The sequence below is a fragment of the Dreissena polymorpha genome, chromosome 4, assembly GCF_020536995.1.
Source record: "Dreissena polymorpha isolate Duluth1 chromosome 4, UMN_Dpol_1.0, whole genome shotgun sequence".
In the NCBI taxonomy this organism is placed as follows: domain Eukaryota; kingdom Metazoa; phylum Mollusca; class Bivalvia; order Myida; family Dreissenidae; genus Dreissena; species Dreissena polymorpha.
The window spans coordinates 40,833,095-40,850,908 of record NC_068358.1 but is presented as its reverse complement, the minus strand read 5'-3'; the positions used below and the strand labels follow the sequence as shown (position 1 = coordinate 40,850,908).

Below are 17,814 nucleotides of genomic sequence, written 5' to 3'. Positions count from 1 at the left end.
AATCACGTTTGGAACTATTGTTTGCTATTAATTAGAGCCAATTGTAATAATCTGATTGTTTTAGTTCATACCTATCTAGTTTTAATAATTTTATTATAAAAGGCCATATGCCCCCATTACAAATCTTAACTGTAACAAATATGTTTAAGGTATATTTGAAGGTATTAAATACAAGGATTTAGCAACCATCTACTAAATCATAATGAGCACAGTACATACAGTTAAAGTTACTTGATTGAAGTTCATACTAATGTATATTAAATTTTGATATTGATACTTGGAGGTAAAAGTTCAACCCTGGAGTATCTTTCTGTAAACAAACATCAAACATATAAACTCGTTTTAAATTCAATAAAAAATATGTTTTTGTAATCAATACTTTATGTAGTGGAATTTACAAGCACAAGCTAATATGTTGGCAGGTGCCATAATACACAGGAATATCTAAATGGTAATGGCAGTTTGTCAGGTTATCCCCAAAAAAATTCAGAGCTCAACTTTAAGGAATGTTTTTGAATACCTTATTGTTGGGACATGAAATTTTACTTCGCAATTTGACCAGCTAAAACTGGTATACATTATGTAACATAAATAAAACATAAATACGATTCTTATATTCATGATATGTTTTAAAAACAATTAAACAATGCATAAGATGATAATAGTGTATAACATTAATCACAACAATAAGAGACCAAAAATAATAAGTCAGGATTTAAAGATAACGTTCTTAATATTTCTTATATAATTCGCATTTGATTATTTTCCTGGACATTAATTATCCAATTTATGGTAAAATTATTTCCTAACAATCCTTCTTCTATCCTCAAAACCTTAAAATTAGGTTTCTATTCTCCATCATAGTTATTTATAAATATATTTTTTACAGTCACAACAGACAACTTTTAAAATATGTTTTTTCATTCAGTCTTGGTCCATGCTCTGAATTATTTCCGAATTCTTTTCTTATGTTCATATATTCATATGACAACACATTTCCTATTAAGACTTTGTAGAAACTGTGTCTTCTTTTTTTTAATCTTTGTCAGGCAAGAAAAAGTTATCATGGCAACCCTTTACCACTTACTTTTCCCAGTTCTTTTTTTATATCTACCACCAACTGTGTGGGCAGTATTGTATGCCGTTGCCTGGGAACCTCAGGCAATGTTCCAAGGTCACAAGACGTTTGTTTACAATGGATAACCCTGTTCTCTGATTGTTTCTGGGAGAGGACTGCAGGGGCCAGCTCACTACCTGCTGCTTCATTTGGAGGGCTTTCTGCCACCAATTGGGAATGCAGCAGCAACGAGTGATTTTCGGATACTGAAATTATTAAGTCCCAAACGGACAAGTACCGGTAATTTTGGTTACAGCAAACAATCTTTCCAAAGCAATTTTTAAATATGCAATTTCACCTTGGAGTTAGGTATTGCATGCTTATACCATATGTGTGTGTAAGTGTATGTGTGTGTGAACAAATTGATATTTATAATTTCCCATTTAGGTAAGCTAAATTTTAGTAAAATCCTCATCAAATTGCAAATGTTATTCCAAACAGGAACAACAGAAACAAGAAATAAGATTTCCTCTTCAATACTGCTTAACTCAGGTTAAGAGAGACAAGTACAATTTAATAAATCACATCACTGACTTTGTGACTGTTAGCGATCAAACATTAAAATATAAAAAGCTTTGACCCAGTTATTATGTTAATGATGCCCAAGGTCAAGGGGTCAAAATATTATCCACACATTTTAAAGACTTAAATAAACCCTGTAATACCATGGCCAGTAAGAGCAGAAATGTCTGGAACATCCCTCTTTTTACTTCCACTACTCTCAGACACCCTTTGTTCAACATCGACTTCAGTGTAGTCCAGGCTGCTGTTTATGTGGTTATTAGAACCTGCAGTGTGTAATATCATCAAGTATATGAAATTTAGCGATTTTGTTTTTATGTGTAGCTGTTTAACCAGCTTTTCACCTTAGCTGACCTTTATAAGTGCCCAAAGAATTTAAATATATAAATTTCCCGCCGGTAGACCAGAAACTTTAAATATGGAAAAAGTGTAATCTTCAAACAGTTATCACATTTACATAAATACATCTATTGGTTTGAATTCTAGGGAATTAAAAGGGATACTACATTGCGAGTTCAGCATTAAACAATTTTATCTTAAATGAAAAGGCTTGAGGGTAAGAACAGTATTACACAAAACTTTAAATTAGAAGATTGTCAGCACCAGAGCGTTTGTACTTAAGCTGTGTTCTCATATTTATTAGTTACTACCGTTTTGCACTCATGCACTAGTATATTTTAGATCACATGCTTATTGTTGTTCCCTATATTGATATTTATTTTGACCAACAGATTTTTGAATTTCGAAATAGACCATTAAACATGTAAAAGTATAAAGCTTTAAACAAGCGGCAGTTCCAGAAGAGGAAACGTGACCTCACTTAAATGCCTTGAATTCCATCCTGCAAGGTATCAAGGTCAGTTCGTAGCCAGTAAAAGAATCGTTATATCAAAGCTATTGCATTATCTAGGTGAACTTGAATTTTATTTTGACCGAAAGATTTTTTTGCAGATATGCGACGATATTATTATGGTATGTCAATTATTGATTTGTAATTTGTTAAATCAAACAATAAAAGAACTAAAACCAAGGGTGAAAAAAGACACATTTAAAACAAATGATAATAATATTGACACTGTTACAAATCTGTCTTCGAGAAAGTTAACAGAAGCAGAAACAAGTCTATGTTCCAAAGGAATATCTTCAGTACTGTCTAAAAAACATGTAGACTTATCAAAGATACACAGTAACCTAGCAGAATGGGAGAAACGAATGCGGCTCGCAGAGTATTTCCATAATGATGAAAATCAAGAAAGAAATAATGAAACAGAAGAATATGAGATAAAGAAAGAAAGTCGTTTTACTCCTGAACCTGGTAGAGAAAAGTGTCTGGATGCCATAGAAGCAGTTAAAAATGAAGTACTTAATGGCATAAAAGAAAAGGGACAGTCAAATATCACAACAAAGAAAAACAGGCATTGCACACGTTACTAAATGATTCCGGAATAATAATAAGGCCTGCAGATAAAGGTTCTGGAATAGTGATAACAGACGCAAATAAATATGAAGAAAAACTCAAGAATGAACTTAATGACAAAACATATGAATAAACGAATGGGAATGGAATCGAAAATGCAAACAAAAAGGTAAAACAACTAGCAAATAAACTATTGAAAAAATGGCGTTATCTCAAACAGCTTACAACAATACATGATACCCAAATATCCATCAAGAGGGAAACTCAAAGAAAATCAAAAAAAACATAACAAAGACAACCCATATAGATCAATAGTAAATGGCAGTGGATCAAGCACTGAAAGAATGGCAGAGGTAGCAGAAAAGGAGCTAGAAACCTATGTAATAGAAACACCAAGCTATATAAAAGATACCACTGCATTTTTAAACGCTATAGAGAAGGAAGTGAATACACCATTACCAGAAGGAATTATACTATACTGCTTTGATGTTGTCAAATTATATCCATAAATTCCAAAGAAAGAGGGCACAGAGGCATGCAAACAAGCTTTAAATGAACGATGTATTCAGACCATCAACACTGAAGCGATGATGAAAATGATTGAAATTGTCTTTGAAAATAATGTGCTTGAATTTTGTGGACAAGAATACAGAAAAGAGGGTGTAGCTATTGGATCGAAACTTGGGAGAAATTATGCGCGTTGTTACATGAGAAAATGGGATGAAATATTATCTGAATACAATAAACAAACAATATTTATAAACGTTTCATAGAATGATGGTTTTGGACTATGGAGACATGGAAGTGACGAACTTATGAATATTTTCGACTAAGCTAACAAAATACATTAAAACATCAAAGTGTTAAGATGGAATACAACACAAGTGGACTTATTAGACACAAACATTCAACAAGGATATGATAGAATAACAACTGATTTATACTCAAAACCAACCGATAAACATCAATATGATCAATATGACTCAGACCATCCAACAAATGTAAAGAAGGCAATGCCCTATGGAAAATGAATACGTTTAAAAAGAATACCAAAATCGGAAAAAGAACTAAAACAAAATCTAAAAAAAAGAGGCTATCCAAATAAATGTGTAAGCCATGAATTGTCCCGAGTTGATATCTTACATAGGAGAGACTTACTTGAGAAGAAAGAAACAAATAAAACAACAAAAAGAGAGTATCACTAGCTATAACTTATTCCAACAACCTTCCAAATATACATTCAATAATTCGAAAACATACCGACAAACTATATAAATCAGACCAAATGAAAAATGTTTTCTCAGATGTACCAATAGTTGCATGCAGACGAAATAGAAATATCGGTGACATTTTAGTCCATTAAAAAAAAACAAAGAAATAAACAAGCGTTTTCAACAAATACCAAAATCATGCAAGACAATTTGTATAGTCTGTAAAATGCTAAAAAAAGGTTTTCATAACAACCCTAGAAATGAAATTCCAAATGAAGCAATACAACAGAACTGTTACATTTACAACTTGGTATACGGTATATTTTGTACTAAATGCCAAAAGATGGTATACGTAGGAGAGACAAGCAGATCGTTAAAGGAATGTGCTAAAGAACACGAGGCTGACGTGCGGCTACGAAAAGATAAACCAATTACAGAAAATTGCAATGGTGCTGGCCACAGAGGGCAGGACATGGGTATATCAGTGCTAACACAAATACGTGACAGTTCCCGTTATTTCAGACTTATTAAGGAATCGGAATTTATAAAGAAGTTTGAAACACAATCACCAAATGGATTAAATACTAAAAATCAACTTAATGTCCTGCTACGGAAAATTATCTAGTAAAAAATAAGTGTGAAAAACATTAAATATTAATCATCAAATTAAAAGAGTGTAAAAATAATAGTACTATATGCAATTTATCTTGTCCATAATATGTTTATGATACATAGAATAGTATACATCATTATTTAATAATATATCATTATATAATCTTTTACGTAGATATGGATTGATATCAGTAAATTCATTAAATGATTTAACTATATTTAATTAATGATAAAAAGTTAAATTAAATTATAATTATATATGATGATGTTTTGTTTTATTGTCAAATATCAATTTATATTTATCAAAAGCACACATTTGATTAAAGATTGAGACATGTAATATGTAAGTATTTGTCATGTAACAGCTTATAACATATCGTTTATTCTTATGAGTTTATTCTTATGATGGAAATTAATAAGGGGATATTTCAATAATATGTATATGCAATGTTAAGATGAAGATTGAGAATTTAATAATACATTTTTGGGAGATATTTGCATAAACTAAGACCTGATTAAAGATTTATTTCAAGTAAGAACACAAATACGTTTACATCCAGGGTGGGGTATAATTGGGATCAATAAAATGAAAAGTCATTTAGATAAAAGAATCAAAGGACCATATACTTAACAATGAATTCAGGGTCAGCATATAGACACAAGATTAATAGTACCCACACATGGTCATCGAAACAGCACAAACAAAAGGGTCACCGAAAAGCCTTATTTGCAAAGGATACACACGTTATGGCACTGACAAATATAACGGGATTACTCTAAACCAATATAAATTGATTAGATTTTAGTGCATTTGGCAAGCAAGTAAATACATGAATAGATTGTTCCTTCTAGAACATTCTAATAAGTCAACCAATCCGTAATAAGCCCGGACCTTGGTGACCAATGGAAATTACAAGTAGATTTTATGTAAATTAACCTGGTGATAAAATGCAGTGTTTAGTTAGTGAAAAAAGGGATCTGCGGTTAGATTTGAAAAGAACTTTGGAGAGTTGTCACGTCTTCTTGACGTGGCGGCCATGTTGGCTGCCGCGCTGTAAAATTGTATTTCGTGTATATTAGCAAGCGTTGTGTGAAAAAAAATATTCTACATAAATAAATCGCGATGAAATCAGAAATGAACTTTGGTTATTACTGTGTGTTATCAACGAACAATATGTAATTACGTGACATATTTAAAGTCATTTCATTTTGGCGAATTTTTACGATTCTGTATAACGTCATTTGTGACGTCATCATGTACAGCGTCATTTGACGTTTAAAAACATTCACTTTGTTATTTAATTTGTCCTGTCAAAAGACGAACAAACGTAGCTTCCATCACAGATGGTTAGCGTGTGGCTATGATATTAATGATTGAAATCTGCACGGAGTAAAGGGCATTTTCCCTGCAAAGTTCACAGACCTCAATACAATAATAATTCAATAAAACGTGTGAACAAACATTTTTACCGTGCTTGCCGTTGCATTATGCATCAAAACTAACTGTCCAGCGCCGTTTGAAACCTTTGTTTACATACATTACAACTAACTGACATTTTAAACACACGAGTGATTTGATTGGTCCAATGCGAAGGTGTGTCTTTACAACTGGAGATTTCATTCATAAATATGGTCTGATCATTGTCAAGTAGGTCAAACGAATTGTGTATCGTGTTATTTCTTGACCCAGCATGTATAGAAATATAACAAGATATATACATTTCAAGAAAGGAAATTCATTTCTGCGTTGAATAAAACCGGATTCATGAAAATCGTTGCAAAATTGATGAAGAAATGGCTGTTCAAAACGATGCAACCCGTTTTCGGGTGATTTTGAGTTGGATACCTTGTTATATATTATATATTTGATAGTGAATTATTTTTTTCAGAAAAGTTAATTTTTCTTTATAATATGATAATTTATTATTCAAAATGATGTTTTCACTAATTAATAGCATAGCCACACGCTAACCACCTGTGGCTTACATATATGTTTCATTGTTTTGATAATGCATAATGCCGAAACGTTAAATAAAAGGATTAAACTCAGAGAATTCCATGATAAGTAATACATGTAGTTTGATTAATTTAATAAGAATTATTACACCCTATTGACCAATTTATTAAGCATGAGCGTGATTCATACATGCCATAATTTTTTAGGTCCAAAGCGGGACATTCCATAAAAAATTGTCGGGACATTTGACCAAAAAGCGGGACACCTAAAACGATTTATCATTCCACCTTTACTGTAGTCAGTATAGTACTAACAAATACTCTTGATACTTTTATTCAAGACACAAAACATCTGATATGAAGCATGGAATCTAAAACATAACAATAACAGTTTTATAAAATAATACAATAGCAAACAACGAAGATAATATTCAACGAAGATAATAATCATCTTTTTAGAGTACAAAATCTAGAACATTACGACAACAATACTCATTATATTAATTTCAATGGCAAACATTAACGCAGGGGAGGCTATCCAGTACACTGAAAGTACGGGTTACAGTAAACTATCTTCCGAACAGTTACATCAGTTACACACGGAATGCGCGGCCGTACACATTTCCGAGGTAGGTTTTTTGGTTAAAGCAAACCGTCTTTGTGTTCATTTTAACTGTCAACAACGCCTCAACTGTTTTTACACCAACAAAAACAAAAGGACAAAAGAAGTCTATGGATGCTTTACTCGAATTATTTTTCTCTAATGTTAATAATCATATTTTGTTTTCTTCTTATATACACATATTAAACTGAATTGTGAATTGTCAGGCGCTGTATTGGGGTAGTGTCAAACTGTCATGAATAACAACACGTTGTTTTTATTACAATAACACAAGACAAGATGGGTACCACTTTTACTGTTTGTTGCGATGTTTTTTTAAGCATGTATCCATGCGCAGTTTGTTACTTGTCAATTGTCGCTGCTTAATTGGAGTAGGGTCAAACTGTCATACATAGCACCTCGTGGTTTTTAGCTTAATTAGAGTAGGGTCAAACTGTCATGCATAGCACCTCGTTGTTTTTATTACAATTACACCCAATTACACTAGACAGGATGGGTATCACTTATTGGACTGTTTGTTGCGATTTTTGTATATTGCACATTCGGATTATCCCGCTATTTATGAACTAAACATTGAATGTAAAAGACTCATTAATGACGTAGAGTTAATTTTACAAAACAATTGTTTTGTAAAACATTTCAAAGAAATGCAAAAATAAACACATTTTCAACATTTATTTCATTATAATACAACTATCGATAGCAATAAGCGACCACTATTTTGAAGACCACCATGGTGTGAATGCCTGATGAAATCAATAATTAGCCGATAAATCGCTGATAAGGTGTCATAAACAACACTGGTACACACGGTAAGTAGAATCGGATTGTTAATTGGGGGGAATGAAGGGATTAGCGGGGGTAAGTGTTAGCGAAACAGAGCTTGAATAGCAAATTTTATTGGGAACCTATAGACCTTACATCGTTTTTGACGAATGTCGGGACAAATCGTCTCATATCGGGACGGCGGGACAAAGGGCCCAAAAGCGGGACTGTCCCGCCGAGATCGGGACGTATGGCATGTATGGCGTGATTATTCGTGATACTATTAACAATCGAGTCAAATAACAATGTCCGACAAACTACTAAAACAGGTATGTTCGAAGAACGCGCGTATAAATATTTCAAATAGTTACGGATGATTCGTGTGTGGTCGGTTGACTCATATGTTTTATTTCATTTCCATTCTTTTTGTGTATTTCTGTTTTGTATCTATAGATATATTATCGATAATATTGTCTTGCCCTAGATTGTTCATGAAAACATGTGTTTATGTACATGTACAGTGCTCCAGCTAGCAATAAATAGAGGGGCGCTGCGCCCCTCTAAAATTTGCCCCCTTAAAAAGCGCCCCTCTATTTTTCTGTCAAATGCCCTTTTGATCTCTAAATTCCTGTTTTCCGGCCGTATACAGTAAATCGCCTGAAACATCGACATGAATTCACAGATAACACCCTTGCCGGTACATGACTGCCTGGGCGTACTAAGTCAACACATTGTGAACAAACAAGCCCCAAGGGCATGGTTTGTTATCATATCATTAATTAGCCTTTTGTTGCAGACGATAGTAACATGCTGTGAAAGATTATCTCTGAGGTCACGCTTGGTTAGGCACAATCACACTCGAATGAAATCAAACTCAGCACTATTGATTTTTTTTACTTCTGAATTCTTTGGCTATGATTTTTTGTTTGCCAAAATAGTGATTTTTAATTCAAAACACCTATTAAAATTTGAAAATTAATCATCTTTTTTAATGTGAATATGCGGTTAATTTTAAGTCCGAAATTACAGCATTGAAAAACGTATTTGTGTTTGGATTTTATTTCAGAACTTTAAAACACTGTCTGTTCTCAATCATGATGAATTTTAACATGAATAGGGGCAGACAGTTGTTATTTCAACAAATAAAGAGCTTGTTTGGATGGAGGATTTATCACTCTGCAAGTAAAATGTAATTTTGATAATTTTATATATTTTCGCGACCTAGCAAAACTGCCAACGTTGTTGACATTAATTAGTTGAAATAACGTGTTGTAAAATAAATATATCAATGTTTCATTTCTAATCTCCAGACTGGATGCTACTTCATGGTGACATTGATCATTGTTCAGACTTTAAATTTGTCAATATAGATTATTGTTTTAATTAATATGATTAATATTATTGTGGAAAAACATTGGCTCACAGTTATTCAAAGTAACAAATTAAGTGATGACAGTCACAACATTTATTTGACCCAGTGAAACCCCTGAATTTATTTCATGTTTTCTTCATTTCTTCTACAAGGCCACTGATGCTTAAACTGGAACCTGAAAGATTAACATGCAGTTCAATGATGATAGGTGATAAAAAAACATCAAAATCCCCCCCCCCCCCACACACAGACCGGAAAGAAATATGATATCTACATATCTCTAATGCGTGTAGTCGGATGCTAGCCCAAGTCGGTTATGAAATTGGCTACGAAGTTGTTTTCCTTAGCGCCAATGTAGATAGTAATATATTTATTATAATTTCATTACACAAAATGAGGAACAGCATACAATTGGTGAAAACATTCAATGCACTAATGTTTACAATTCATAAGTATATAGTATAAGCAAAGTATATACTTAAGTATATTAATAACCAAATGCCCTATTTTCCAAAATTACGCGTGAAATTTGCCCTTTTTGGGGAAGCTCCCCTCTATTTTGAAAAGCTGGCTGGAGCACTGATGTACATAGTTCATTTTTACCGTTTATGTTTTGCATCTATATGACTATGTCACTGTTATTTAATGCTTTTATTGGATGCTGTGTGGAGCTGATAACAGCCGATGCCTACCTTTTGCGCTTCTTTATTATTTGTAATATCCTTTTTAAAAGTCTCATTTTATTAGCGTCTGTTAATGTGGCAGCCATTTTTGCATAAACAGGAAGTTGATTTCCTGATGCTGACATAAGTGCACTCTGGGTAGTTTACAGTGACTACAGTATTTTGACAGACTAGTCATACGATATCATTTGTTAAATACTCGTATTCCTTCTAAAAAAATTGTTTAAAAAGGTAATAGTTGTCTTTATAAATGATTTATTTATTTAATTGATATGTATTTGACTTCTGATTCATAGTAAATATCATTTTAATAATATGATTATAGGTGCTACCTAATTTACGGGCAAAAGCTTTTTAAGTTTTTTTGATAACCATGTATTAATAATAAATATATGGACATGATTGTGTTCAAAATATGATAATTGTTGCAATAATTTAGTAATGCATCCAAAAAAAATCAATCTTAAAACGAGTTACATGTTCCAAGCTTGAAGATCTAGCATCTTATATATTTATTTTTTTTCTAGCCACAGGAATTTATAGCTGGTTCGGTGTCTGTGGTATAGTGGATGGGGTGTCTGCTAACTGGCTTAGTCACTGGGAGGTCTCTGTATTGATCCTTTAAGTGGGAGCATTCTTTAGATAACCCTATAAAAGACATACTATGGCGTACCATTTGGGTTGAAAGTCAAGAAGACCTACACGTTAAAAAGAGAAATGTACGTCGAAGTACAATAATTGTACGTCGACATGAATATAAAATACACTTCGAAGTATATATTTGTACGACAAAGTACAATTTGTACTTGGACATACATGTTTGTACTTCTACTTACACATTTTCTGAACAGCCAATCAAAACACTAGTCTCTTGAGCCGCTTTTCCTTCAGATTTATTCATAATAAATGTTTAAAAGCTCTTTAGTTGAGGACAAAATGAATAAAAATATCAGAATGGCAAAATAACGTCACATAGAAGTTTCAAGTATTTAATGCATTGAAATAGATTATATACAAATTTGAAGAAGATTCAATTGTTACCTTTTTAAAATTAAAATTGTTCAGCATATTGTGTGTCTGAAATGATCATGCGGGGCGGAGTATCACGACCGTCCAGCGCATTACTGTGTTGGAAATTCCCAACGGTAACCAGTTACCAAGCATTAATGGGATAAATAATGTATTATAAACTCCCCGTTGGTGGTATTTTGTGATAACCATAACTTGCATAAGTCAGAGGTTAATTCCGCCACGCCAGGTCAATAAATACGCACAATATCTATGAGTTAGCGGTCGATAGTCGCATAATTTGGTATAAATTATAATAATAATAATGTTAAATAAATACGCACAATATCTATGAGTAAGCGGTCGATAGTGGCATAATTCGGTATAAATAATAATAATAATAATGTTCAATGTAAAAAAACTCTAAAAGCAACAGACGTAAGGTGTCTTCTGATTGGCTAACACTCAAGGGTCGGTGAAAATTAAACGTCGAAGTACATTTCTCGATCTACTTAGTAGGTCTTTCACTTCTTTATATTGTAGACTTTCGACGTCATGGTACTTCATATAGACACTAAGTACTAGTCCTACCCAGGAAACAGTTTGTTTCATCAAATGTCTCAATTCAACTTGACAGCTTGCTAAAGCAGTTGCATTTAGCATACAGTACACTGATTTAACATAATCAAAATCATGTGATGTGTCAAATCAATTTTGATTGACAAATTTGACAGGATTTTTGTTTAATCCAATAAGTTTTAGACTGTCAAATAACACACACTACGTATTGAAAGCCATACCTGGAGCTTTCGTCTGTATATCACTGACTTCATCAGAAGAATGATTTCTACTGTTGGGAAACGTTAACACCACTTATTGTCTTCTTATTTATTATCAATGTATAATTATGTGTAACAGCATAACAACATACTTGATTCGCAATTAAAATATTTAATAAATACAGGTATCTTGCAGGTTTCTAATTTTCTTTCGCAAACTTTTGTTGAATAGTTTAAATTTTGTCGCCACTAAAAAACTAGCCATTTTGTAGCAATTCTAAAATCACAGTCTAAACTGCATACACTTAGCTCTATAGTTACAATTTGAATGCAAATATTAGAATGCATCATGTTATATCATCCATTTTTTTATATTTAAACATTCAAATAACACATAACATAGTACATATATAAAAAGGTATGTGGTATTGTGTGGAGATACAAAACACTTCACATCATTTATTTGCACATAAAATAATAGTTACAAAATAAGTAAAACTAAAACACAATCATCAACCTACATTTCAAGAATATTTACGTATATGAAATTACAAAGTGGTGTTATTGTATTACCTTTTACAAAATTAACATTGCTGGTTTTGTACTAGCCATAAAACATTTATAATGGATTAACAAGTAACAACCAATTTATTAATTACACAATAGAACGGAAATCATATTAATTACATTATGCATTTACTAAACAAGCTTTTTCAATGCTACTGTTTAGAATTACACTATCTTACTAAAAATGATCACAGGTACTTAGTGCTTTTACATACTTGTGGTAAGTTTTGTATTACTAGTTTGACAATTATCGGCAGACACTTGTCGATATACAGACAAAATTTGCATGGGGACTTTCTTTTTTTTCAGCATAATTGCCTTCAAATTGTTAATTTAACAACCCTTTGACATTGTTTGCACATCTGATCTTATTATACAATAGCTGATTTTGGTTTATAGATAGACATATATAGACTATTCAAAGTTCTATAAAAGTTCACACATGTTCCATCCAAGTAAACAAGCAAAACCAATAAAGATCACCACAGATAATAACTGTGTGTATAGCTTGGAAATTTGATAGTTCAGGAATCCCTCCTTTGTTGATTTCTGTAAACCAAAACTGTCAGTTTTGCTGGATAGAATGGCTTGTATGATGCTCAGCTCTTGCCTTCGGCTTCGCAGAACAGCTTCTAAAAACGGAAAACCAACAAATATCTTAAAATTTGATCAATAATGCAGACAATTTATAAATGTCTTGTTTTTTGTTGATTTCGAATCTGGAAGATTTTTTACGTAAGATTGTAGTACGAAAATCCAATGGTATCGGATTTTGTGGTTTTAGGCCTAAACTAATTATAGTGATATGTAACCTTTCGGGATATCGGTAAAGTGCGAGCAGACGAGGTGTAAATACGTTAAAAATTAAAGCTAAAAGACTAAAAAGTTAGATCGGAATATCTTTAAATTTTGTGAATAAATGTGTTTCTGGTGGATAACAACGACAACTTACCAGAATATTGCTCATAATCACACGTAAAACGTCTTTCTGAGACATTGTGTACACACCGGTCTTACTCACAATAACGAAGTGACGTCACCATCTATGTATAGAATGCTTTCTGAGAGCAATGTGTCACACCGGTCTTACTGACAATAACGTAGTGACGTCACCATTTATGTATAGAATGTTCTGAGAGCGAATGAAAATGCGTCACATATTCTGACAAATAAACAGTAGGGTGTCGTTATTGAAATACCGCGAGAATACTGGAAGAACAGAGATGCTAGTCTGGATTACCTGCCCCTTTGTATACAAAGAGTCAGGCACAGACGAAGTAATGGCGGACGCGATGGAAATAGTAAGTTAACTAGCAAATATTAAAAGGTGGTTCGTTTTGAAAGTATTTATTTCCCGATCAGTATTATAATTAATTATTTCAATGGTATGAATCATTTTCACGGAACGATTGATTTTGTATGAGATATTTCATTCTTCATAAGTTGAATAGTTTTCGGATAAATTAATGGAAAATGTAATTTCGGATAATACACAAGAGGAAGAAAATGCCATGTGCGGGACTAAAACCTGTGATCATCATTATTCTAATATGATTATAGGTGCTACCTAATTTACGGGCAAAAGCTTTTTAAGTTTTTTTGATATAAACTATGTATTTTTAATAAATATATTGACATGATTGTGTTCAAAATATTATAATTGTTGCAATAATTAAGTAATGCATCCAAAAAAAATCAATCTTAAAACAAGTTACATGTTCCAAGCTTAAAGATCTAGCATCTTATATTTTTTTGTTTTCTAGCCACAGGAATTTATAGCTGGTTCGGTGTCTGTGGTATAGTGGATGGGGTGTCTGCTAACTGGCTTAGTCACTGGGAGGTCTCTGTATTGATCTCTTAAGTGGGAGCATTCTTTAGATTACCCTAAAGACATACTATGGCGTACCATTTGGGTTGAAAGTCAAAAAGACCTACAAGTTAAAAAGAGAAATGTACGTCAAAGTACAATAATTGTATGTCGACATAAATATAAAATACACTTCGAAGTATATATTTGTACGTCAAAGTACAATTTGTACTTCGACATACATGTTTGTACTTCGACGTACACATTTTTTGAACAGCCAATCAAAACACTAGTCTCTTGAGCCGCTTTTCCTTCAGATTTATTCATAATAAATGTTTAAAATCTCTTTTTTAATTGAGGACAAAATGAATAAAAATATCAGAATGGCAAAAAAAAACACATAGAAGTTTCAAGTATTTAATGCATTGAAATAGATTATATACAAATTTGAAGAAGATTCAATTGTTACCTTTTTAAAATTAAAATTATTCAGCATATTGTGCGTATTTATTGATCATGCGGGGCGGAGTATCACGACCGTCCAGTGCATTACTGTGTAGGAAAAATTCCCAACGGTAACCAAACAGTTACCAAGCATTAACGGGATAAATAATGTATTATAACCTCTCTGTTGGTCGTATTTTGTGATAACCATAACTTGCATAAGTCAGAGGTTAATTCCGCCACGCCAGGTCAATAAATACGCACATCTATGAGTTAGCGGTCGATAGTTGCATAATATGGTATAAATTATAATAATAATAATGTTTAATAAATACGCACAATATCTATGAGTAAGCGGTCGATAGTCGCATAATTTGGTATAAATAATAATAATACTTATGTTCAATGTCAAATATCTCTTAAAGCAACAGATGTAAGGTGTCTTCTGATTGGCTAACACTCAAGGGTCGGTGAAAACTGTATGTCGAAGTACATTTCTCGTTCTACCTAGTAGGTTTTGTAGACTTTCGACGTCATGGTACGTCATATAGACGCTAAGTACTGGTCCTACCCAGGAACCAGTTTGTTTCATCGAATGTCTCAATTCAACTTGACAGCTTGCTAAAGCAGTTGCATTTAGCATACAGTACATGTGATGTGTCAAATCAATTTTGATTGACAAATTTGACAAATTTGACAGGATTTTTTTTAATCCAATAAGTTTTAGACTGCCAAATAACACACACTACGTATTGAAAGCCATACCTGGAGCTTTCGTCTGTATACCACTGACTTCATCAGAAGAATGATTTCTACTGTTGGGAAACGTTAACACCACTAATTGTCTTCTTATTTATTATCAATGTATAATTATGTGTAACAGCATAACAACATACTTGTTTCGCAATTAAAATATTTAATAAATACAGGTATCTTGCAGGTTTCTAATTTTCTTTCGCAAACTATTGTTGAATAGTTTAAATTGTGTCGCCACTAAAAAACTAGCCATTTTGTAGCAATTCTAAAATCACAGTCTAAACTGCATACACCTAGCTCTAAAATTCTAAAATCACAGTCTAAACTGCATACACCTAGCTCTACAGTTACAATTTGAATGCAAATATTAGAATGCATCATGTTATATCATCCATATTTTTTTATTTAAACATTCAAATAACACATAATACAGTACATATATAAAAAGATATATGTTTTCTATGATAAAAAGATATGTGGTATTGTGTGGATATACAAAACACTTCACATTATTTATTTGTTCATAAAATAATAGTTACAAAATAAGTAAAACTCATCAACCTACATTTCAAGAATATTTACGTATATGAAATTACAAAGTGGTGTTATTGTATTGTATAAGGAGTAGGTCCTTAAACGTCTTAGTGCGGCCGTATTTACTGTTTCAGCACACACATTCGTTGTCTGAAATGACCATTATCAGTTTTTGATTTGGGGTTGAACATTGTTGTTTGAGGCAACATGCAATACTCTAGTTTTATTATATAAATTTGACTAGCAATTGAACGACAAAAGATACCATATAAACCATTTAGTATTAATAAATTTCTGTGTGAACTATATCATGTGTATCGGTAACACAATTTAGATTTATCAAAAACTACTTCAACTATTCATGTCCATACAATAACACTGAAAAGAAATCTGGCGCATCAGTATGTTGCACTAACTTTAGGTCATCATATAACAGTTTAAAAACAGATCAAATTACATTGTCAAATAAACTTACATTTACATACTAGTGAGAAGTTGATTATCAGTAGCTTGTACATAAAATATTGTATTTAACTTACCCCCTGCAGATTTTTCCGTGGTTCAAAAAAAAACCAGTCTTGTTTGTTAGACCTGAAACATTTAATATTCCTTTACTTAAAACTATAAATATATCTCTGTTCTACCAAGCAAGTCATTTAAACATTCTGACAATATATTATTCATATTTTAAACATTTAAAGAAGTTGGTTCACATACTTGTGAAATTTACACTATTAAATTAGTTGTGGTTGTCATATAATTTAGAATTTATTATTCAGAGCCCTTCTATCAATAAATTAACATTATTGGTATTGGAAAGAAATACCAAAAACCAAGTGAAGTTAGAAAATATTAATCAAATTTATAAAGATATTGGATACAAATTTCAAAGTCTGGGACAATTATTTTTAATAGTGCAATTTTCACAATTATGAGAATGAGCTTCTGATAAAATATGGTAATGGTAATTAAAGACTATTAATCAAACAAGGCAGTATAAAGTTATAATATAAGCAGCTTTCAGTTAAAACAGAAATAAAAATTTAACGGGTTCAAAAACAGCCTTTAAACAATGCATTTTTGAGAAAATAATTGGGTGAACAATGACTTCACCACTTGGGTGGGTAACTGATTTCCTAGCTGTATATTGTTTTAGACAATATCATCAAATTAACTTTCAGAATTAAATTTTACTTGCCTTTGCTTATTATTAAAAGACAAATCAGTCTGGGTTCCCACATTGTTTCCTTTTGTCTCTGACAGCGGCGTAAAATCCACAAAGTCTTCATTAACAGAAGTACACATGGTGCTGTTACATGTACCAGAAAGATTTAACCGCCAGGCTGCCATCTTGCAGGACTTCCCTATATAAAGCAAATGAGATGAGTACACAGTAATTAAGTCTGCAATGAAACAAAGACCATACCTACTACAACTACATCAAATAATAACCTTTAACAATAACTGCTTTACTGCACAAATGAACCACAGTCAACAGATACTGGGGCCTGGCCTAGTCATTAAGGACATATGTACAGCTTTTGACATATAGTAATGACAGTTTTCTAAATTCAATTTAATAAGCATGATTCATATGACATTATATCATACATAAATTAAAAATTGAGTGCCATGCCAGCAA

The 17,814-nt window shown here is 32.2% G+C and overlaps 1 protein-coding gene across 4 annotated transcripts in view; it reads right to left on the bottom strand.

Annotated features, from left to right (window-relative positions):
• Positions 1-763: 763 nt before the first annotated feature.
• Positions 764-17,814, bottom strand: part of LOC127877420 (tyrosine-protein kinase JAK2-like) — a 41,762-nt gene continuing 24,711 nt past the window's right edge. For 2 of the 4 annotated variants that reach the window (XM_052423288.1, XM_052423287.1), the window contains exons 14-15: positions 1,783-1,905; positions 765-1,323 (exon numbers count right to left, since the gene is read on the bottom strand). In XM_052423288.1, the coding sequence (XP_052279248.1) occupies positions 1,064-1,323; positions 1,783-1,905 (383 nt within the window). In that variant the 3' untranslated portion in view covers positions 765-1,063. Of the gene's footprint in view, positions 1,324-1,782; positions 1,906-17,371; positions 17,537-17,814 lie in introns of those variants that run through there. The other 2 variants (XM_052423290.1, XR_008048432.1) reach the window with 2 other exon arrangements.